This window comes from Neophocaena asiaeorientalis, unplaced genomic scaffold, assembly GCF_003031525.2.
Source record: "Neophocaena asiaeorientalis asiaeorientalis breed wild unplaced genomic scaffold, Neophocaena_asiaeorientalis_V1.1 scaffold258, whole genome shotgun sequence".
Classification (NCBI taxonomy): Eukaryota; Metazoa; Chordata; class Mammalia; order Artiodactyla; family Phocoenidae; genus Neophocaena; species Neophocaena asiaeorientalis.
The window spans coordinates 2335047-2358533 of NW_020172591.1; the positions used below are offsets into that span (position 1 = coordinate 2335047).

The window sequence follows — 23487 nt, forward strand, 5'->3', positions numbered from 1 at the left end:
TAGAGAAACGAAGCGTCTTGGTTGTAGTGATATTCTTGTTGGCTACTTACGCTATCACAGCAAAATTTGCAAGTCTATAATAAGGCCATTTCTAGGGATAGCATAGGAAATCCCTCAAATGTGAATTTAGGATCTATTTGAAGCCCTCTTTTATAAGGTCTTTGTTTATAAGTTTTGTGTTTGGGCTTATTCGTGTAGCCTGCATTCAACTGAAGCATCTACTGGGCTGGAAAGTCCAAGATGGCATCCGTTACAAGGCTTTCAGTTGGTGCTGGCTGTTGGGTGGGGCACTTTGGTTCTCCTTCATGTGCCTTCTCATCCTCCAGAAGGCAGTACATCTTCCTTACATGACATTCTCAAGACAGCAGAAGCAGAAGGTACAGGTGTTCTTAAAGCTCAGCCTTGCAAGTTGCACAATGTTACTTCTGCCTCATTCTCTTGGCCAGAGCAAGTTACGTGGCCAATCAAGATTCACAGGAGAGGTGGATGGATTCTACATTTGGACAGAAAGAGCAGTAGGCATGTTTCAAGAAGGCATAATTCACTGGGACCAATATTACAGTCTATCACGTTAGGTTAGGAAAGTTGGTGAGTACACCGTTCTATAGCAGAATGAGTATTGGTCAGGGATGTAAGATTCAGTTCCCGGCCCAGGGCTTCCACTGGATGGTTGAGTTTTTAGAAAGGCCATTTAACTTCTTGGGCCTTATCTTTCTGTATTGTATTCACAAAACTTTTATCGAGTTCTTAGTGCAAATAGAGTGCAAGAGATAAAAAGTCTATAAGCCATTCCCCTTTCCCTACTTGGCTGTTTAGCAACATTTTAACCATGACATTCTTACTAAACATAAATTGCTGTCTCCATTCTGGATACTTCTCTCCCTAAGTGAGGGATATGCTTTTCCCTTTTTTTCCCATCCCATGTAGAGGTTTACTCTATGGTAGACACCCACGACCTGGATTGGGGACCGGGAGTCAGGGTTGGATAGTGTAGATAGTGATAAACTAATAAATACTAAGATTAAATCATCAGAATAAGAAGTATTTTGATAGTAAAATGGGAGAAGACTTTCCTTATCTATAAAATGAGAAGACTAAACTAAATGATCTCTTAGATCTCTTCCTACTGGAAATTTCTGTGAATTTCTGTGCATCAGATCTTGGCATGACACCCCATAAAGACAGTGCCTGAATTATGAATAATCTGTGTATATAAATGGGCAGCAGGAGTCCATCTCTGAGTGTTTGTTCCACAGTTCAGAATGCCTTGGGAGCTTCTGACCTAAAGAATGCCTTCTCCTAAGTAAGTGTAGAGCTAACAAATTGACAACAGATATCCGTCTTCTGGCCACCTTTTCAACCCCCTGCCATCGTGGTGCTTGTTGCCATAGTAATTAGTAGACACAGATGGAGCCCTTCTTCTAATACTCTCCTGACACCACCATACCTATGGGTACCATAAGAGACTTGTCCCATAGCTAGCTCAGAAGAGAATGTGTTCCTTCTTTCCTAAATTGGAAATTTAGGTGTATTTTCCCATAGAACATTCTTAAATATAGTCCATCCAATAGAATGTAAATTCCTATGTACTGTTATGTTTTGAAGATACTGCAGAGTGAACAAACCATGCTGGCTAATTGAAACCTAGGCACAATTTACCAGTATTTCTTTTTAGGAAAATAAAAAATCGAGTCCCAAGAATCAAATTTACCAACCAGCTTACAGCATACAACCTGTGTTCTGACTAGAAATTGCCTCGTCTGGACCCACAGCCACAGTTTATTTAAAGCTTATTTCCATTACGCATAGAGAAAAGTGAATGAATTACAAACACTATTCATTAATATTTTGGCCATCCTTAATGGAATAAAAACAAAATCTCTGGGTTCTGGATTCTTCTATTAGAAAAAGACGACTGTGTCAACACTAGCACCTTGATGAAAACTTGGCAGATATTTTCAACATAATTATTAATGCAAGCCACCTCAGGTCCTCTTGGGTACTAGACAGGTTGTAAATAAATTATATAAATAAATATTAATGTAATTATCAACTTCATAGTTTTATGTGCTATGTAGGCATGCAAGAAAATTAAACAAAGGTGAAGGCTGCTGTACTTGTTCACGTGTGAGGACCTACATAAGAGTGACTTATTCCCCGTATGGTAAGGAGATAGATCGAGCACTAGATCGTACACTAGATCGAGCCTTACCCTCAGCTGCCTGAGTATGACTGTAAAAATATATATATGTAATTTTTCATGGTGGTTAAGTTAATAACATGCCACTATAATTTGTGTACTTCTTTTTGTACTTCTTTGTGTACTTTGGGAACCAAATCATATACATCCTAGCTGGAAAGAAAGTAAAGGCAAAATACCTACAAACAAGCTAGAGGCTTATTTTTTTAAAAGCCCGGTCTTTGCAGTCAAATAGTAGTTCAGAGGTTCCTCTTTAACCTGCAGGGTTTCTTCATAAAAGAATACCGATAGCATGCAAATGTCTTACTTCCTTCACAAACCTTTGAAAATGTAACCCAAAGATTGCGTTGTCTCTCACCCTCAGCTCTCAGTAGCTCTCTAGGGAGTGGGCATGTCTTATCAGGCAGGAGCAACCAGGCAAGGGCAGCCGGCACATTGAGAGGCCAGGGCAGCGTGGTGGTCAAGGCCACTGGGCAGGTAGTGAAAGGCCTCTTGCTGTGTTAAACAAATGCGGTTTCCTTCCCGCCTTCTGCAGGAGCTAACTTTGTTTTGCACTTCTCTTCTGGTATAAGAACAGTAAGGATTCATAAGGCCATTCTGCCTGTGTGGAGGTGTGCATTAGATTATCATAAACCCACAGATGAAAAGTGCAGTGGTCAATGAGAACAGGCATTCTTGGATGAAATAAAAGGTTTAATTGAAAGTACTGTCCCATGGGAGATAGGTGATTGAGCGTGGTATTGTCGACATCAATTACCATAGACCAGAGAGTGAAGAAAATAAAAGGAAGACCATTCATTTTTTTTTTTTTTTTCTGAGTTCCCAAATATGTTTCTCTTTAAGAGGAGGTAGGAGATTATCTTAATAGGATGCTAAGGAAAAAAAGTGAGCTCTTGTTCATACACAGTGTTCTTAGAACACTTATAAAATTTCCTAGGAAGTTGCAGCTGAATTTACTACTAGTACAGATATTTTTTATTGGAAGTTAGAGATCTAGACAGAGTACAAAGCGTACTGATGCTGAATAATGGTTAAAATTGATAAATATCTATTGTGTTGTTATATGAGTAAATGATTTGCACTTACAATTATAGAAATTTTTGGTTCTTTGATTATGTCTCTCAGCTTGTTTTTTTAGTAGGTTGGGTTTCTGTTCTACAGTGTAACAGAAAAGAAAAAAATAAGTGGAAGAGGCTTTTGAACATACGGTCCCCATTAAACACTAAACGGCTTGCTTTGTATCACGAAAATATGGCTCCCTTATAAATCACGCATATTTGTCTAGCCATGCCCTACTTTTGATGTGGCTAAAACAATGAGATGAACTCTACATTCATAGAGATAAAGACTGGGATCAAGGACTGCCTTAACAAGAAAATAATTGGTCAGGTGTCTCTTTTACCAGTCATTAACATATTTGAATTAAGAGTTTGAGTTTCCTTTAGGTCAAATAGAGTAGAAAAAATATTCTGGATTATCTGTGCCTATTGTGCAATACATTTGAAAGGACAAAGACAGGGAGATACCAGATATAGTTAGTGTTTTACTTGGTGTTTTACACAATGCTGCCCCATTTAGTTAAAAAAAAAAAACTGTCAAAGCAACTTTTAGTTTATTTGCTTTTCAGTTTTATTTAGAACAAATGAATTCGCTCAATAAGTGAATTTAAACTTCTTAGACAATTGTTTAGGAGTGGACATAGACACAGTCTTAGGTTTGAATGTGAAAAATAGCTTTTTTAGGGTTAATTTGAACAGGGTAATTGCCGAATAGTACCAGCTGTCATAATAAAGGAGAAGTGAGTGACAGGTTTACTCCACCCCATATCAAAACTCAAGAGCGGATATGGTGATCAGAAGAGCCAAAATAAATGTGAGTTCTTAGAAACATTTGCAAGCTATTTTCTTGCAAAGCTCAGCCCTTCATAGGCATCAGAGTACAAACGTGTCGTGATTAAGCTTAGCACTATTATAGAAATGAGAAAGTGGGATCGCTGTTGCTGTAGATATCCCAAATGCACTACCTAATACTCCAGAGTTCCATTAGGTGATGGTGGTGACAGTGGTCTATATTACAAAGTATTGGGACTTAACTAGCAGTTGTTAAACTACTTTTAATATTAGTGAAAATGTCGCCCATTTGAGCTGCAATGGAAGGACTAACTGATGCAGCACTTCTCTGCGATGCTCTTTAATATTTACTGCACACTTATTCTCAGGCATTCATTGGGATAGGTGCTAGTGGCATAAATAGAAGTGAAGTGGACCTTGTTGCCCTTGAAATCCTTGAAGATTTATATAATAACAACTATAATGTGATTAGTGCTATAATTGAATTATGTATAGAGACCCAGGTGAGGGCCCAGCCACAGAGAGCAGGTGACAGTTCAGCTGGGTTTTGATTGGTATGTAAGAGTTTTCAGTGGGTGTCAAAGTGGGAGGAGGGGAGAGAATTATTTTTAGAGAGAATCCCACCTAAGAAGTAAGAGAAGCTCTTTGTAACATTTAATTAATTAACTTCAGTTCTATCTAACAAACATGTTAGAAAGTTTAGGCCAGAAGTGTTAAAACTATGCTTTTATAGATAAGATGCAAGACATACCTGTCCCTTTTTTTTTGGCCTTTTAATGCTATTATTTCAAGAAGGGCATTATGGCAGAGAAGCATCAAATAAATAATTTATGAAGTCATCCTCTAACAAATATTTTTTATACATATGCATTCTATCAGATGCTAAACTGGATTGAAAGTTGAATTAAACATAATACCTGCCTTTGGTGAGATCACAGTGCTATAGTGGAATCAGAACAGGCACACCAGCAAATAATTGTAAGAATAGAAAGAAAGGGATGAGAATCATAAGAAAAGGAGGAAAACAGAAGAATGGAACTCAGAGGAAGGCAAATTGTTTTCCTACTGATAAAATCAGAGAAGGAAGAGGCAGCTTGCATGCTGAGACACAAAGACTGGGTGTTTGGAAATACTAAGTAAGGAGTCTTTGATTCCATTATAACTTTGCTGTAAAATTTCCTTTGAGATGAAAATAATTGCTGCACTTTATATATACACACACATACGAAATAAAGATGTTTCCCTATGTGTATGATTTCATTATCATAAAAAGTGTAGGTCTGTACCATCAGGAAAATGCTTGACTAAAAAGATTCATTCACTCTTTATGCTTAGATGATTCTTCGTTTTTCATGTATCAGAGTAAAAATGGACCTGTGATGGATTAATTTAAAAAAATTTAATTCCTTAGGAATGAACTAAATTGAAATAGTCCTTGTTTATTCTTTGAAGCATACTTTACTTTGTTGGAAAATGAAGATCCGTTATTTCAGGGAAGAAAGAAGTCCTGCTAATCCTACATCTAGGGAAATATTGATTGGAAGTATGCTGAACTTTTAAACTTCTTGTAATTACAGACTGATTTTACAGGAATGAAGGCCATAGAAATTGCTCCCTTACTCTTGGCTTGCTTTCCTGTATATATAACAGCAAAGGAGAAAAACATTTGGAAGATGAATACTGAAGAAGAATAATGCAAAGTTAAAGGCAACATTCAGCAGCCCAAGCCAGTTATTAGGACTCTGGGGCTTCTGAAGAGTCCCTCTTAAGGACCTGCCAGATCCAGTGCTGGGTCACCTCAGGCCAAACAACCAACAGGGAGGGAACTCAGCACACCACCCCCCATCAGCAGACAAGTGGATTAAACTTTTACTAAGCTCTGACCACCAGAGCAATACCCAGCTCTACCCACCACCAGTCCCTCCCATCAGGAAGCTTGCACAAGCCTCTTAGATAGCCTCATCCACCAGAGGGCAGACAGCAAAAGCAAGAAGAACTACAGGCCTGCAGCCTGTGAGACAAAAACCACAATCACAGAAAGATAGACAAGATGAAAAGGCAGAGAACTATGTACCAGATGAAGGAACAAGATAAAACCCCAGAAAAACAACTAAATGAAGTGGAGATAGGCAACCTTTCAGAAAAAGAATTCAGAATAATGAGCGTGAAGATGATCTAGGACCCCGGGAAAAGAATGGAGGCAAAGATAGAGAAGATGTAAGAAATGTTTAACTAAGACCTAGAAGAATTAAAGAGCAAACACCTAGAAGAATTAAAGAACAAACAAACAGAGAGGAACAATACAACAACTGAAATGAAAAATACACTAGAAGGGATCAATAACTGAGAATAACTGAGGCAGAAGAACGGATAAGTGACCTGGAAGACAGAACAGTGGAATTCACTGCTACAGAACAGAATAAAGAAAAAAGAATGAAAGAAAATGAAGAGAGCCTAAGAGACCTCTGGGACAACATTTAACACACCAACATTCATATTATAAGGATCCCAGAAGGAGAAGAGAGAGAGAAAGGACCTGAGAAAATATTTGAAAAGATTATAGTCGAAAACTTCCCTAACATGGGAAAGGAAGTAGCCACCCAAATCCAGGAAGCACAGAGAGTCCCAGGCAGTATAAACCCAAGGAGAGACCTCCAAGACACATAGTAATCAAATTGACAAAAATCAAAGACAAAGAAAAATTATTGAAAGCAACAAGGGAAAAATGACAAATAACATAAGGTTAACATAAGGTTAACCCATAAGGTTAACAGCTGATTTCTCAGCAGAAACTCTACAAGCCAGAAGGGAGTGGCATGATATACTTAAAGTGATGGAAGGGAAGAATCTACAACCAAGATTACTCTATCTGGAAAGGATCTCATTCAGATACGATGGAGAAATCAAAAGCTTTACAGACAAGCAAAAGCTAAGAGAATTCAGCACCACCAAACCAGCTCTTCAACAAATGCTAAAGGAACTTCTCTAAGTGGGAAACACAAGAGAAGAAAAGGACCTACAAAATAAATCCCAAAACACTTAAGAAAATGGTAATAGGAACATACATACCAATAATTACCTTAAATGTGAATGGATGAAATGCTCCAACCAAAAGATACACGCTGGCTGAATGGATACAAAAACAAGACCCATCTATATGCTGTCTACAACAGACCCACTTCAGACCTAGGGGCACATACAGACTGAAAGTGAGGGGATGGAAAAAGATATTCCATGCAAATGGAAATCAAAAGAAAGCTGGAGTAGCAATACTCATATCAGATAAAATAGACGTTAAAATAAAGAATGTTACAAGAGACAAGGAAGGTCACATATAATGATTCAAAGGATCAATCCAAGAAGAAGATATACCAATTACGAATATATATACACCCAACATAGGAGCACCTCAATACATAAGGCAAATGCTAACAGCTGTAAAAGAGGAAATCTACAGTAACACAATAATAGTGGGAGACTTTTAACACCTCACTTACACAGATGGACATATCATCCAGACAGCAAATAAGGAAACACAAGCTGTAAATGACACAATAGACCAGGTAGATTTAATTGATATTCATAGGACATTCCACCTGAGAACAGCAGATTACACTTTCTTCTCAAGTGCACACAGAACATTCTCCAGGATAGATCACATCTTGGGTCACAAATCAAGCCTCAGAAAATTTAAGAAAATTGAGATAATATCAAGCATCTTTTCTGACCACAATGCTATGAGATTAGAAATAAATTACAGGGAAGAAAACGTAAAAAACACAAACATATGGAGGTTAAATAATACGTTACTAAATAACCAAGAGATCACTGAAGAAATCAAAAAAGAAATCAAAATATACATAGAGACAAATGGCAACGAAAACACGATGATCCACAACCTACGGGATGCAGCAAAAGCAGTTCTAAGAGGGATGTTTATAGCAATACAATCCTACCTCAAGAAACAAGAAAAATCTCAAATAAAGCAATCTAACCTTACACCTAAAGGAACTAGAGAAAGAAGAATAAACAAAACCCAAAGTTAGTAGAAGGAAAGAAATCATGAAAATCAGAGCAGAAATAAATGAAATAGAAGCAAAGAAAACAGTAGCAAAGATCAATAACACTAAAATCTGGTTCTTTGAGAAGATAAACAAAATTGATAAACCTTTAGCCAGACTCATCAAGAAAAAGAGGCAAAGGACTCAAATCAATAAAATTAGAAATGTAATAGGAGAAGTTACAACAGACACCGCAGAAGTACAAAGCATCCTAAGAGATTACTACAAACAACTGTATGCCAATAAAATGGACAACCTGGAAGAAATGGACAAATTCTTAGAAAGGTATAAACTTCCAAGACTGAACCAGGAAGAAACAGAATATATGAACAGACCAATCACAAGTAATGACATTGAAACTGTGATTAAAAATCTTCCAACAAACAGAAGTCCATGATCAGATGGCTTCACAGGTGAATTCTATCAAACATTTAGAAAAGAGCTAACATCCATCCTTCTCAAACTCTTCCAAGATATTGCAGAGGAAGGAACACTCCCAAACTCATTCAACGAGGCCACCATCATCCTGATACCAATACCAGACAAAGATATCACAAAAAAAGAAAATTCAGACCAATATCACTGATGAATATAGATGCAAAAATCCTCAACAAAATACTAGCAAACAATCCAACAACACATTAAAAGGATCATACACCATGAGCAAGTGGGATTTATGCCAAGGATGCAAGGATTCTTTAATATACACAAAACAATCAATGTGATAAACCATATTAACAAATTGAAGGAGAAAAACCATATGATCATCTCGATAGATGCAGAAAAAGATTTTCACAAAATTCGACAGCCATTTATGATAAAAACTCTCCAGAAAGTGGGCTTAGAGGGAATCTATGTCAACACAATAAAGACCATATACAACAAATCCACAGCAAACATCATTCTTATGGTGAAAAACTGAAAGCATTTCCTCTAAGATCAGGAACAAGACAAGGATGTCCACTCTCGCCACTCTTATTCAGCATAGTTTTGGAAGTCATTGCCACAGCAATCAGAGAAGAAAAAGAAATGAATACAAATTAGAAAAGAAGAGGTAAAACTGTCACTGTTTGGAGAGGACATGATAGTATACATAGATAATCCTAAAAATGCCACCAGAAAACTACTCGAGCTAATCAATGAATATGGTGAAGTTGCAGGATACAAAATTAATGTACAGAAATATCTTGCATTTCTATACACTAACAATGAAAGATCAGAAAGAGAAATTAAGGAAATAATCCCATTCATCATTGCAAGAAAAAGATAAAATACCTAGGAATAAACCTACCTAAGGAGGTAAAAGACCTGTACTCAGAAAACTATAAGACACTGATGAAAGAAATAAAAGATGACACCAACAGATGGAGAGATGTACCATGTTCTTGGATTGGAAGAATCAATATTGTGAAAATGCCTATACTACCCATAGCAATCTACAGGTTCAATGCAATCCCTATCAAATTATCAGTGGCATTTTTTACAGAACTAGAACAAAAAATCATAAAATTTATATGGAGACACAAAAGACCCTGAATAGCTACAGCAACCTTGAGAGAAAAAAAGAGAGCTAGAGGAATCAGACTCCCTGACTTCAGACTATAATACAAAGCTACAACTTCAGGACAATATGGTACTGCCACAAAAACAGAAATATAGATCAGTGGAACAGGATAGAAAGCCCAGAGATAAAACCACATATGCTCAACTAATCTATGACAAAGGAGGCAAGGATATACAATGGAGAAAAGACAGTCTCTTCAATAAGTGGTGCTGGGAAAACTTGAGAACTACATGTCAAAGGATGAAATTAGAATACTCCCTAGCACCATTCACAAAAATAAACTCAAAATGGATTAAAGATCTAAATGTAAGACCGGACACTATAAAACTCTTAGAGGAAAACATAGGAAGAACACTCTTTGACATAAACCACAGCAAGATCTTTTTTGACCCACCTCCTAGAGTAATGGAAATAAAAACAAAAGTAAACAAATGAGACCTAATGAAACTTAAAAGCTTTTGCATAACAAAGGAAACTATAAACAAGACAAAAGGACAGCCCTCAGAATGGGAGAAATTATTTGCAAACGAATCAATGCACGAAGGATTAATCTCCAAAATATATAAACAGCTCATACAGCTCAATATTAAAAAGACAACCCAATCCAAAAATGGGCAGAAGACCTAAATAGACGTTTCTCCAAAGAATATATACAGATGGCCAAGGGGCATGTGAAACGCTGCTCAATATCACTAATTATTAGAGAAATGTAAATCAAAAGTACAGTGAGGTATCACTTCACACCGGTTAGAATGGGCATCATCAGAAAATCTATAAACAACAAATGCTGGAGAGGGTGTGGAGAAAAGGGAACCCTCTTGCACTGTTGGTGGAAATGTAAATTGACACAACCACTGTGGAGAGCAGTATGGAGATTCCTTAAAAAACTAAAAATAGAACTACCATGTGACCCAGCAATCCCACTACTGGTCATATACCCAGAGAAAACCATAATTCAAAAAGACACATGCACCCCACTCTTCATTGCAGCACTGTTTACAGTAGCCAGGTCGTGGAAGCAACCTAAATGCCCATCAACTGATGAATGGATAAAGAAGATGTGGTACATATATACAATGGAATATTACTGAGCCATAATAAGGAACAAAATTGGGTTATTTGTATAGAGACGTGGATGGACCTAGAGACTGTCATGCAGAGTTAAGTAAGTCAGAAAGAGAACAACAAATATATATTAACACGTATATGTGGAATCTAGAAAACTGGTACAGGAGAACCGGTTTGCAGGGCAGAAATTGAGACACAGATGTAGAGAACAAACATATGGACACCAAGCGGGGGAAGCGGGGGTGGGGGGTGGGGGTGGTGGGATGAACTGGGAGATTGGGATTGACGTCTATACACTAATGATACTTTGTATAAAATAGATAACTAATGAAAACCTAAAAACCTGGCAGAAACAGTGCAGGAATGTTAAAGAGGGAGTCTTCTCAGATCTAGGCTACCTACTTCCTCTCTCTCTCTCGGTGAGATCTCACAGACCCAGAAGCCACTCTGAAGGCCAGACTGTAGGATGACTATAACCTGATGTCTCATTCTAGTAGGGATGCTATAACAGTACCACACACTGGATAGCTTATAAACAGTAAAAACTTATTTCTCACAGTTCTGGAGGCTGGAAGTCCAAGGTCAGGGTGCCTGCATGGTCAGGTGAGGGCCGTCTTTTGGGTTGCAGACTTCTTATTGTATCTCTGTATGGTGGAAGGGCTAGGAATCTCTGTGGGATCTCTTTAATAAAGGCACCAATCCCACTCATGAGGGTGTTGCCTTCATGACCTAGTCACCTCCCAAAGGCCCCACCTCTTAAAACTATCTCCTTGGAGATTAGGATTTCAACATATGAATTTTGAGGGTATGAAAACGTGCAGACTATAACAGATGCATATATGTGTCAAATAGAAAATGTGTTACCAAAAGAAAAGACATGAGTAAGAGAAATATAAACCCTGTGATATATCATTAGCCCTGGATATCTCCCTTGTGTGCGTGTGTGTGTATCACCCAGTTGTTGGATGGGATTATTTGTCTCAATTCTTCACTTCCAAATGGTAGCATTAAATACCTATATATTTGGTTATGGTCTCATGATGTGTGGAGAGTATTTCCAAACTTAGCCTGTAGACTTGGCTATATGAATTTATTTGGCCATTGAGATGTTAGTAGATGTTTTGTGGGCAAAGGCTTTAGATGTACTTTCATTTTTGCATTCCTGCCTTTCATCATGTGAGAAACATGTTTCAGATACCCAGTGGTCTAAGGAAGTTAAGAGATCTGTGGAGCAGACATGCACCTCATCCACAGCTTGGAAGCCAGCCTACCTGAACCCAGCCTAGATCAGCCAGACAGCAGTCAACCTGAGAAATGTGAGCTGGAAATAAATGCCTTATTGTTCATATCACAGTTTTGGGATTGGTTTGTTATGCAGTATTTGGGAGGCAACAGCTAACTGACACATCCGTTCACTTTTCCCCATTAATGAACTCTGGGTAGATTTCCCTCCCTTCTCCCATCAATTTGTTAGCAGTAGTGAGGCTAGGAAGACATACCCACATTTTAAATCTAATGGGTTTTATACTCTAGAACCTAAATGACTTCTTATTTTATAGTTATTTTTATCTGAAAATTAATTTTAACAGGGTAATTGATTTAATTATTAAGATAAAAGGCAAATTATATGTCTTTATCTACAAATGGCATATATGTATGGTAAGAATATTCTCATTACAACAGTAAGCATGTACTGTGAATTTAAAACGGTTGTTTCCCACTGAGATTTCTCAATCTCTATTTGGAATTTAAGATTATTTATCATTAATGCTATACTAAAGGGGATTGGTTTCCAGCTGGAGTCTCATTAGATGCAATTCAGACATCAGAGAAAAGGGTAGGGTTAAAGTGGTTATATTCCTATTATGTTATTTTCTTATAAGGCTTAACCAACAAGCAAACTCCGCCTCCCTCAGCCCTCATGAAAATATTACTTTCTTGAGGCTGTGGTACTACTGTTACTTCATTATAGCATAAGTTAATAAACATGACTCTCTGTGCCTTAAAGTAAAAGAACCTTTACTGGATCCTCTAGGGAGAATGTAGGTACCTAAGATGTAATCACTGCCTTTAGAATTCTTGAGTTGGGACAAAAGGTATATCATCTTTACTAAAAGAGCTTGTACCCTAAACAATGACCCATAGACTAAGAATGGAGGGTGTTACGTAGAACATTCTTATATATTCACTCTGATGATTTAAGATTTTATTCTGTGACTTCACACTAAGAGCCCAGTGAAAACAACCTGTAATTCATTGTCTTTAAACTATCTTCAGAAATCTCCCAGTCCCAGACAAATTTAATTTTTTTTTTTAATTTCACATCAGGAAACTAAATGTCATTTATTCCCCTTTATGGAATAAGGACCCCCTTATTCTAAAAGCTTCAGAATGTACTTGCTATTCTGCATCTTTTGAAGCCTGGCATGAGACTGTGCTTTCCTTGCATGATTCTTTTTGTTGTTGATGGTAATTGTGACATATGACATGTACCCAGAGTGTGATGCAGAAATAATGGAACTGGAAGGTTGAGCCGTGAGGTTATGTGGCATCTCTGGGACCTTGTTCCTGACCTACAGGATTTCTTTCTGGAGTCTTCTCTGTTCTCTGCTCCATTCCTTTCTAGCCTGACCTTCCCTGTGTTCTCTAATGCAGTGTTTCTTTAAGTGTACGCTAGGGAACACTTTCCTGTAATACACTTCATGCAAAGATGCGTTCCGTGGTCAAGTAAATTAGGGAATGTGTGTTAACTTTTAAAAGCACTGAAAAGTCCTAACATAAACCATTTCCCTAGAATTTGTCATCATGGAAACCCTCCTCTTTTTCCTCATATGCAATGATTGTGCCCCTGTGTGTTAGACCTTAGAATGATCCAAGTCTGAGAAGGAATCAGTTTGTTGGTTACTAAAGCCAGCCCTAATTGGACATGGCCTCGGGCCAGACGTCCTCGGGGAGCTCTAGCAGCCTGTGGGCTGACTATGTCATGGGGTCAGGGGCCACCCACTTCCTGAGAAGTGGGCCGGGCTGAGCTGTGGTCAGAGCAAGCACCCTAACCGGGATCCCACTTCCTGCAGTGCTGTGTATTTTTATTTACGTTTAGCTTTTGTCCTTGATAGTTCTGTTGTCTTTTAAAGGCATTAAGTGCAGGTAGCCTGGCGTGTAGTGTCTTTGCGATGACAAAATATTAGAAGTATTTCACCTAGGAACCCAGTTTCTCAAATGGGTCTGCTCCTCGTAGAATCAGGCCCACCCTGCTTCCTTTATAGATCACTGGATTATTACAATCATTTTGTTTGTTCTTGAATCTTATATTCATATAAAAGCATGTATTTTTGTATTTTAACTACTGAATTATTGCCTGTAAAATACTTTAAAGTCTTTTGACTTCTAATAAGAAAGACTAAACACAAAACAAAAAGATCTATTGTTTCTTGATATTAACAAAGCAGGTTCTAGTTTTATAAAAACACTTGCTGTCTGAATTATAAAATATTAATTTATATTACATTTCATGACACAAAATATTATTTTCACTTCTTTAATCTATATCTGAAAAGGAAAAAAAAACTTTCCAGTGTGCTTAAACTGTTGAATTTGCTGATCTTTCAAGTATATATACTGTAAGTAGGAGCGAAAAAAGGTTGCTATAGGAATCTTAACTCTGACTGACTTTACTTTTGTTAGCTTTAATCTCTGACTTAGTATTATATTAAGGTACTTTTATATTGAACAGGCAGTAAAGAATGGCCATTTTTTGACATTTGTTTTCTGGTATTAGATTAATCCTTTACATAAAGGAAATTGGTTTTTGATAAGTTAAGTCAGAGACCAGCTCTTGCTTTCAGTAGTTCCCCTTTCTGCCCCCTTTCTGGGGAGTGGATTTCAAAACACATGAAAAAGTGTCTCAGTTACAAATAGTTTATAGTATTTTCGTCTTTCAGATATTTGATTTTAAATTACTTTAAAATGAATGAATGTATACTTTAAAACATCACATAAGAACATATATTTAAAATATTGATTACTGAGCTAACAATATCATTAAAAATCGTTCCTTCATTAAAAGTAAATAGCAGTGTTGTTTACATATAGCTCTGTGAAGCTTCTGCCCTACTTACTGCAACATTAACTTACATTTTCCTTTTCTGTGTGAAAGGTATATGATACTGAGTTTGGGGTTAATTTGCAACCACCTGTAGTATAATTCAGAATTTTAAAGATTATCTGTACTATGATTTCTGATTCTTTTTGGTGATTTGTCTATATTGTTCAGAGGGCAAAAGACTTTAAAAGATAATCTGCCTACTTGTAAATCACGAATAATTCTTCTGGTTTAGCAGTAGTGGTGGGAAAGTCCTTTGCTATTTATTACAATGGTTGTCTTTAGATCACACATAGCTTTGCATGCGCTAGCTCATCTCTCGTCGTCGTCTTTTCTTGACTCTCTTAAAAGTACAGTCTAAAATAAAATGCTCCCCAGCTGTTGGAATGAGTCTCTGATCTCCACTATAGGGCAATATTCACATTTTAAATTCTATGTAATCCGGGCTTCCCTGGTGGCGCAGTGGTTGAGAGTCCGCCTGCCGATGCAGAGGACATGGGTTCGTGCCCCGGTCCGGGAAGATCCCTGAGCCATGGCCGCTGGGCCTGCGCGTCCGGAGCCTGTGCTCCGCAACGGGAGAGGCCACAACAGTGAGAGGCCCGTGTACCGCCAAAAAAAAAAAAAAAAATTCTATGTAATCCAATTGGCCAAAAACCTTTCATGCTAATAATAGCTACCCATGCTTTTTCAGAAGATTAAAAATTTTCAGAAAATTAAGTGTCTTCAAGGTGTCTTATCCTTTCATTGTTGTGAAAATTTATTTAGCTGTAACAAAAGTTTCATCACCTTAAATTCTTGAGAAGTTATTTAGGCACATTCAGCAGTGATAATTATAAAATATCTATCCTGGCAGAATTGCCAGGTCTGGCTTTTGCTTTATATTAAAAAAAAAAGCTTTTGTTTTTGTTTTTTGTTTGTTTTTTTTTTGCCTTAAAGCCCCTTCGTTTGAGTTTTGTAACTGACAAAATGATTGCCGGTAAAACATAACTCTTGCATAAAGTTAAGCTGCTCCCAACACAAAGTAATTACACGTTTGGGAGGCGGGGCAGAGACACCCAGAGCTTGCTCCTGCTGAGCCAAGAGCACAGCATTTACTGAAATGAGGGCCATAAGAAGTTCAGCATGGATGCTTTCAGGTCTGACCTGGGCTTCTGGGAAATTGAACATTGGCCTGTGGACTGGAGAGTCCCCCAGGCTTCAAAAGACTGGGTCATTACCACTTGCGTGCGTGAAACAGCACTGCTTTGCAATACAGGAACATTTGTTATTCCAGAGATAGCCTCATCTGGAACACTCTTAAGCTAACAATATGGATGCCTCCTTAGTCATCCATCTTCCTGCCTCTCTTTCCTCCTCTCACACCAAATAATTACTTTTGATATTTGTTTGATAAAAATGGTTGTATATCTGTCAAGCTCCTACTATGTAGATTCCTCTGTTTGCTCTTTTCTATTGTTAAACTCTATTCCTTCATGTCAGATAATACTGTGAGTGAAACAGAAAGGCCCTGCCGTGTTGTTCGACAACCTTTTTACCAATTATGTTCTGTGTAGACTGGCCATTTCACATGGCAGTGTTGATACATAGTAGATGCTTGATAACAATGTGTTGAATGACTGGTTTGTTAGCAAAAATTTGTTGATTGACTCTTTTCACTCAAGCCAGAATGGGCCAGTCTCATATCCGAATTCCAACTGTGAGAGATTATTCATTATGCTTAGAAAGTGAAATCGTATTTCAGGGAACAAACTGAGAGAATGGAGAAATAGAAAAAGAAATAACTGAATGGGAAGGAGAAGCGGAGAGATATATAATTAGGATGATAACAGAACAACATCTGTAGGAACTTGAAGGAAGTTTGGGTAAATGAGAATAAAGGGTTAGTTAAGGGCTAGGGGATAGGTAGGATAAAGCATTAAAATGGCTTATGAAAATTAGGAAAGAAAAGGCAGTTAACATTTTACTCACCATCTGTTTTTGCATTCCATTTCTTTTTTTTTTATTTAATAAAAACAATGCCTTTATATATCATTGCAGTGTTTTCCAGATTGAAAACTGTGATTCATTATTGGACTATGAAATTAATGTAGTGGGTCGTGACAAATTTTTTAAAATAATGAAATAGAATAGAAAACATTAGAATGTGTTCCCTTCTCGGTAAGTATTGTCTCCTGAAACTTTTATTTATATCTGTGTATGTGCATACATATGTATATGCATGGATGCATAGACAGGAAGACAGGTAGATAAAATGTGGCTTTGGGTACTTGATCACAGGGCTTCCCAAACTTGATGAAATGTACCATGAATATTGTTGTTTGCAATGTTCACTTATGATTTGAGGTACATGATGCAATTTTAAATCATGAACAGTCCAACGTTTGTCACAGATTGGTAGCTATGACACATCTTGGTGCCTTCATTGAGAATATGATGCTGAAGCTGAGCTGGGTTATCATCTCTCCTAGGAGTAGGAAGTGTGGTATGAAAATGGAAATTAGACAAGGTTACTTTTAAGGTTTCTTATAACTGTGATACTGTATGCTCTTTATAATTATTTTTAATGTAAAAACTAATTTGTGTAAACATTTAAAGTAATGAAATCCAGAATAGCAGGAACCTAGGGCCTATCCAGGGCCTATTTTTGAGTCTTGCACTGTTTTAAGCATCAGTGATATATTGATGGAAAAAAAACAGAGCAATATAAAAGTTCCTGCATTCAACAGACACTATTAAAAAAAAGTACGCAAGCAAGTACATAGTATGTGATAAATGCTATGGAGAAAAAGCAAATCAGGATAATGGACATGGGTAGGGTAGTATTGGGAGAACCTTAAAACAATTTTAAACTGAATGATCAGGGAAGACCTCACTGATAAATTGACATTTGAACACAGAATTGAAGGCAATAAGGGAAGAAGGTCTGCAGGAATGTAAGGGAGGAATATTCAAAGCAGAGGGAGGAGGTGACGCAAAAGATTGGGGGCAGAAGTTAGATGAGGTAACTTTGAAAGTGAGGTTGGGAGAGAAGAGAAAAGGTCAGATGATTGATTCTTAGGACACTAGTACTTAGGGATTGGTGAGATTAGGAAGAGTCTGCAAAAGGGATTGGAAAAGGAGTAGACAGTGAAGTAGGAGATGAACGCTGAAAAGTGGTGTCCTGGAACCAAGAGAAGAAAGTGTTTCAGAAAGTAGGGCTTGATAATTTGGGTCTCATGCTACTGTAGACCAAGTAAGATGAAAGCCAAGGATTGACCATCGAATTTACCAACATGAGGGTCATTGGTGACTCTAAGAGGAGTTAGTATACACACATACACCTATGTTTATAGAACATATATACATATTATGTGTTGTGTGTAATGTTAAAATATATGTATAGTATAAATACTACTGTAGGGTGTGTAAATATTTAGTGTTGATTATATTAGACATATCTGTATATCTATGTGCGTGTGTGTGTAAATGCGTACACACGTGTCATTATAGAGATGTGTTTACCATCTCTCTACTTGGCAGTGCAATAATATAGCAAATGGTTCTTATATCTTCATAAATTCCTTTTAAAAACATTTATTCTTTTATAATTGAGAAGTGTTGGAAAACAAATTATAAAGAAGAAAATAACAGTCCATGTTGCAGTGGCAGTAGATAACCAAGTTTTTTCCTATGCAGATAGATTGGACGGGGGTGGAAGGCAGGCAGGTAATAGGTAGATGAGTAGGTGTCTGAATATGAGTATAGAGTGTATGTTACATATTGAAATGTACCGTATACGTAAGCTTTTATGCCTAATACTGTCATACTCTCACGTGATTAAAAGTCTGTTTCACCACTGTTTTATATAACTCTGTGATTCTTAATTAAAAAGTACAAAAACAGCATATATATTATATATATATATATGCATAACTGATTTAGCAAACACCACTTGGTAGACTGCATCTTTCTTCTGTGTTCTAATATAAGTAAAAAGCAGTATTTTATATATATATGTGTATATATATATACATACACATACACACACACCCCAAATAATTCAGTATTTTTCACTTTTCATACTCTGTTCGTCCCACAAAGTTTGCATTTCTGCCTCTGAAAACTTAGCTGCCATATAACCAGAGACATAGCTAATACAGTACATAGCAGACTTCCTTAGGAGTTCATTCTGACCATCTCAGTGCTCTGTCATGAGCCTTTGAGCATGAGAGCCAGTTGTTGATTGCAGGGACTTTTACTGCCACCCCTTCCTGGTACTTAGGAACATATCATCAGGCAGCACTCACTGCAGTCCACATGGCCTCTCTAGACCCTGGTTGCCTTGAACTTGACTGCATTTGACAATTGTTGGTTCAGGGCAGTGGCGTTCACCTAAAGGTGATTTTGACCCCTGGGGACATCTGGCAATGTCTAAAGGCAGTTTGGGTTGTCACAACTGGGAAAGGAGATACTACCGGCATCTAGTGGGTAGTAGCCAGGGATTCTGCTAAATATCTTTCAATGCATAGGACAGCCCCCATAAGGAATTATCAGGCCCCAAATGTCACCTGTGCTGAGGTTAAAGAAAGCCTGAGCTGCTTTGTATCAAATAATGGGATTTGTTTCTAAGGTAGTAATATAATGAGTTAGTTAAAAGAGCTAACCTGTAATAGATTTATTAAATTAAGCAGTAAAGTTTAATTTCTTTGAAACTACCCCTTGTCAAAATCTTTACAGCTAACTTCATTTACAGTGAAATTAAATGAAGGAACTATTTCTCTAAGGCTAGACATGGGCTTTCTCTACTTTGGGAGGAATCGAAGATGCCATGTCAGTGGATCTGGCTATGATCAGACCTCTTAATCCTGTTTTAATTGTGGGTTCTTTGCTACTTCTGATTTTATAGTTGTTATTTTGTGACTGACATTCAGACATTCACGATAATTTTTAAAATACATAATTTTACATAAGTGTCCCTCACAGTGACCTTAAGATGAGAGTCTCTAGACATAATTATAGAGCAGAAGGAACTACCGACCTGGAATGAGTTGGTGGTTTCCAGGGCTATCTCATTTTCAAATTTTTCAGTTAAACACTGGGGCAGAGTTTCACATTTCTGCAAGCTCGGGAAGGATGCAGGAGGGGCACCTGTACACTTTATCATGTGGACAGCACTTTTCTATCCCCACTTCTGTATATTTGAAAACACTAGGGACCGGATATGATTAACTGTACGCTTCTCCCTGGAGACCTGAACCCTAATTATGCCTTTTGCTACCATACTCTGTAATTTTTTTAGAACAGCTAGGCTTATGGCTTAGTGTCATTTGTCAACGATGACATGAATATTTGTCGTGCGTTATCATTTTTGTTTAGGTTCAAAAACCAATTGCCAGTGAGTTATACCATCCAAAGGAGCCAGCTTAAGGCATGAGTTTTGACAAAGTGAAATTTAATTCAGTGATAGCTGTTAAAAATCACATCTCTAACTTTAAAATTAACAGTTTATTTTTTTCAGTGTTCGGTATCCTATTGACAGTCTTTATCAATAGCCTTGCTTCCACGGTAAATGATATGTTTTAAATTATAGAAGCCAGATATTCCCCCAAATTTTAGAACGTTTCTACACTGAGCTCCTGTTTCTTCATCTGTAAAATGAAGGTGTTGAGATCACATTATCTCTAAGGTCTTTTCTGGCACCTAAGATTCCCTAAGTAACGTCCAGTCTCTTTAATTATTAAGAATATCCTGCTGAATTTTCAAATACTTTTCGAATGTTTCAGATGGTAGGAGAGCCTTGCCAAAGAATCCTCTCTGTTGACCGTCACCAAATATTATTCCCAGGAACCTCTCCCTTCCACTCCATCAATGTGATGGTGGCCCCTGCAGAGAGAGACCAGCCTTTGCCCACCCGGAGCAGAATTACAGCTATTAGAGGTCCAGTCATCCCGTCTTGCCGGTTGCATCTGTGTTTGGCCATCTGAGTGTATAAATATTAATCTGCTTTCTCCTCCTTTACTCCTTTCATGTGTATTTCCAACAGAAAGGAGAACCTGACTGCTACGCACTCTCCCTGGAAACAACTGAGCAACTCACCTTCGAGATCCCCCTGAATGATTCTGGTTCTGCTGGTCTTGGGGTGAGCTTGAAGGGGAACAAATCTCGAGAAACTGGAACAGACTTGGGGATTTTTATCAAATCCATCATCCACGGAGGTGCTGCTTTTAAGGTAGGTAGGGGTGATGTTTGCCCATCACTGAGAAGATATTTAGAGAAGTCGTCGTTGTGCCTGGGGACTGGGTGGAGAAAGTGTCTAAAGGCTTGAGACCACTGAGGCTTTCCTGCCAGACGCAGGGCATGTATGTGTGAACAGATCTGGGTGACAGTTTGTTTTCATACTTTAAGTGGTCATGTCCTATTGATAGTTCTTAAAACTCACCATGATTAATATTCTTTTACATTATTTTTAATTACTGTTAGATTCTTCTGAGTTTGTAACCTAATAAAGTTGAACCTAAAAATATGAAATCAGAAAAGCAAAACTAAAAACAAGTCAACATCCAAGCCACAAATAAGAAACTATACTTCTTGTGCTTGTAAGAATGAAAGTTCAGTGGAATCGGAGAGACTGTAGTACAAATTAGAAGTCATTTATCACCTTTTATACACTGGAAAATCCACTGGGAATGCATATTTGCCTTTGAACTTAGAGAAGCTTATGAATTTCCAGATAAAAGGAGAAGAACGTGATTCTGCTCTTTCATACAGGGGCAGGCAACATGATCACCGCTGTTACCGTAATATAATGGTTAACTGGATCTGCCTGAGTTCACATGCAACTCTACCACCATGTGCTCCAAGTAGCGCACCCTTAATAATAATGCCTGATGTACAGGGTTCTAAGGATTGAATACAGTAATGTGCACAGTGTGATTAAAGCAGTGACGTGATTACAGAGAGGGGGAAAACACCCCCTCTTGTGCTTATCGTCAGCTGTCCTCACCATCATCACCGTCTCATGCCATGCAGCGAGGCTTCCTGAGCTCGAATCCTGCCCTCACTACTCTCACCGTGGGTGAATGTAGGCAACTTACTTGTCCTCAGTGTGCTTGAGTTTCCTCATGTGTAAAATTAGTAAAATTAGTAGTGCCTGCTTCCTGGTGCTCTTGTGAGGACCAAAAAGACAATAGATATAAAATGCCTAGCACCGCACCTATGATAAACGTTGAATACATGTTAGCCATTTTAAAATCATTTTGATGTTAATAATGTGTGCCTTCTCCCACTCAAAAGCCATGAAGGCATAGTTAGAGTTTACAGGAGGCCCCCCTGGTCCAAGGATCCTGGCTTTATTGAAGCATGTGTTTCCTCACACTTAATCATTCCACTTTTGCTTCAGACCTAGACACTGAGCTAATGTCTTTTTCTTTGGGAAAGAAGAAATGCGTTGGGGATAGATAACTCTTTAATGCACTCCTTGGATCAGTTAGCTTCTGTTGCATAATAAGTGATGACAACATTTCAGTAACATACATCTGTAAGCCTTTACTTCCCTCATGGCCCTGCAGGGCAACTAGAAGGGCTTGGATTCAGGCTGGTATGTCTCTATCGCACCATAGATCTACAGGTCTGAGCGTGCTCCACATATTTTAACTACACCTTGGACTACCAGGCTAGCTGATGTCAGAGAGTCATGAAGCCTCTTTAGTTCTGAGTTCCAGACTGGCATGCTGTCACTCCTCACACATACCAGTGGCCAAAGCAAGTCATATGACTGAATCCAAGGTCCATGTAAGGAATAGGGAAACAGTCCACCATGATGAGTCTACGGCAAAGGTTTGGGTACAGAGAAGGGTGAAGAATTGGGGCCAATCATCCAATCTATCAAACTCTCCAATCAGGCTCAGAAATGCAGAACCAGGAGCAGATGGGAAATGATAGTAATAATAGCAACAACAACATCAGTTAACATTCATTCTGTCTTGTGCTTAATATATGCTGGACTGTATAATAAGTATTTTAGGTGGATTCTCTAATTTTATTCTTCACATTCACACTGCATTATAATCATGCCGTCTCATCGGGAGAAATTGCAGATTTCAATGATTAGTGCCTCTCCTGTGGTCACAAAGCCAGGAATTGCTTAAACTAAGATTTGAACCTGGGCAGTCTGACTTTGGAGCCTGTGCTATGCTGTCCTGTGACAAAGCTCTTTCATCTCATCTGTTCATATTTCCAGACATCAGGGGCTGTTGTCCTGGAGCTGTCTTATATCATGCTTATCATCCTGAGCCCAGCCATCTAGACAAGTGCTATGTTTAAGAATGCATCTTGGTCATGTTTGTGGATACCAACTTGACATTATCCTTCTTATTCCTAATGACAGCTCTATTTACAGAATTTATTCCAAGTAAAATTGAAACTGAAATGAATTTTTGGAAATTAAAAGCAAACATCTTAGCTTTTTTTTTTTTTTTTTTTTTTTTTTTGGGGTACATGGGCCTCTCACTGTTGTGGCCTCTCCCGTTGCGGAGCACAGGCTCCGGACGCGCAGGCACAGAGGCCATGGCTCACGGGCCCAGCTGCTCCGCGGCATGTGGGATCTTCCCAGACTGGGGTACGAACCCGTATGCCCTGCATCGGCAGGCGGACTCTCAACCACT

At 38.1% G+C, this 23487-nt stretch overlaps 1 protein-coding gene across 1 annotated transcript in view; it reads left to right on the forward strand.

Annotated features, from left to right (window-relative positions):
• Positions 1-23487, forward strand: part of PARD3B (par-3 family cell polarity regulator beta) — a 1021377-nt gene that overhangs the window by 562525 nt on the left and 435365 nt on the right. Inside the window, exon 11 of the mRNA XM_024738381.1 lies at positions 20868-21053. Coding sequence (XP_024594149.1) covers positions 20868-21053 — 186 coding nt within the window. The remainder of the gene's footprint in view (positions 1-20867; positions 21054-23487) is intronic.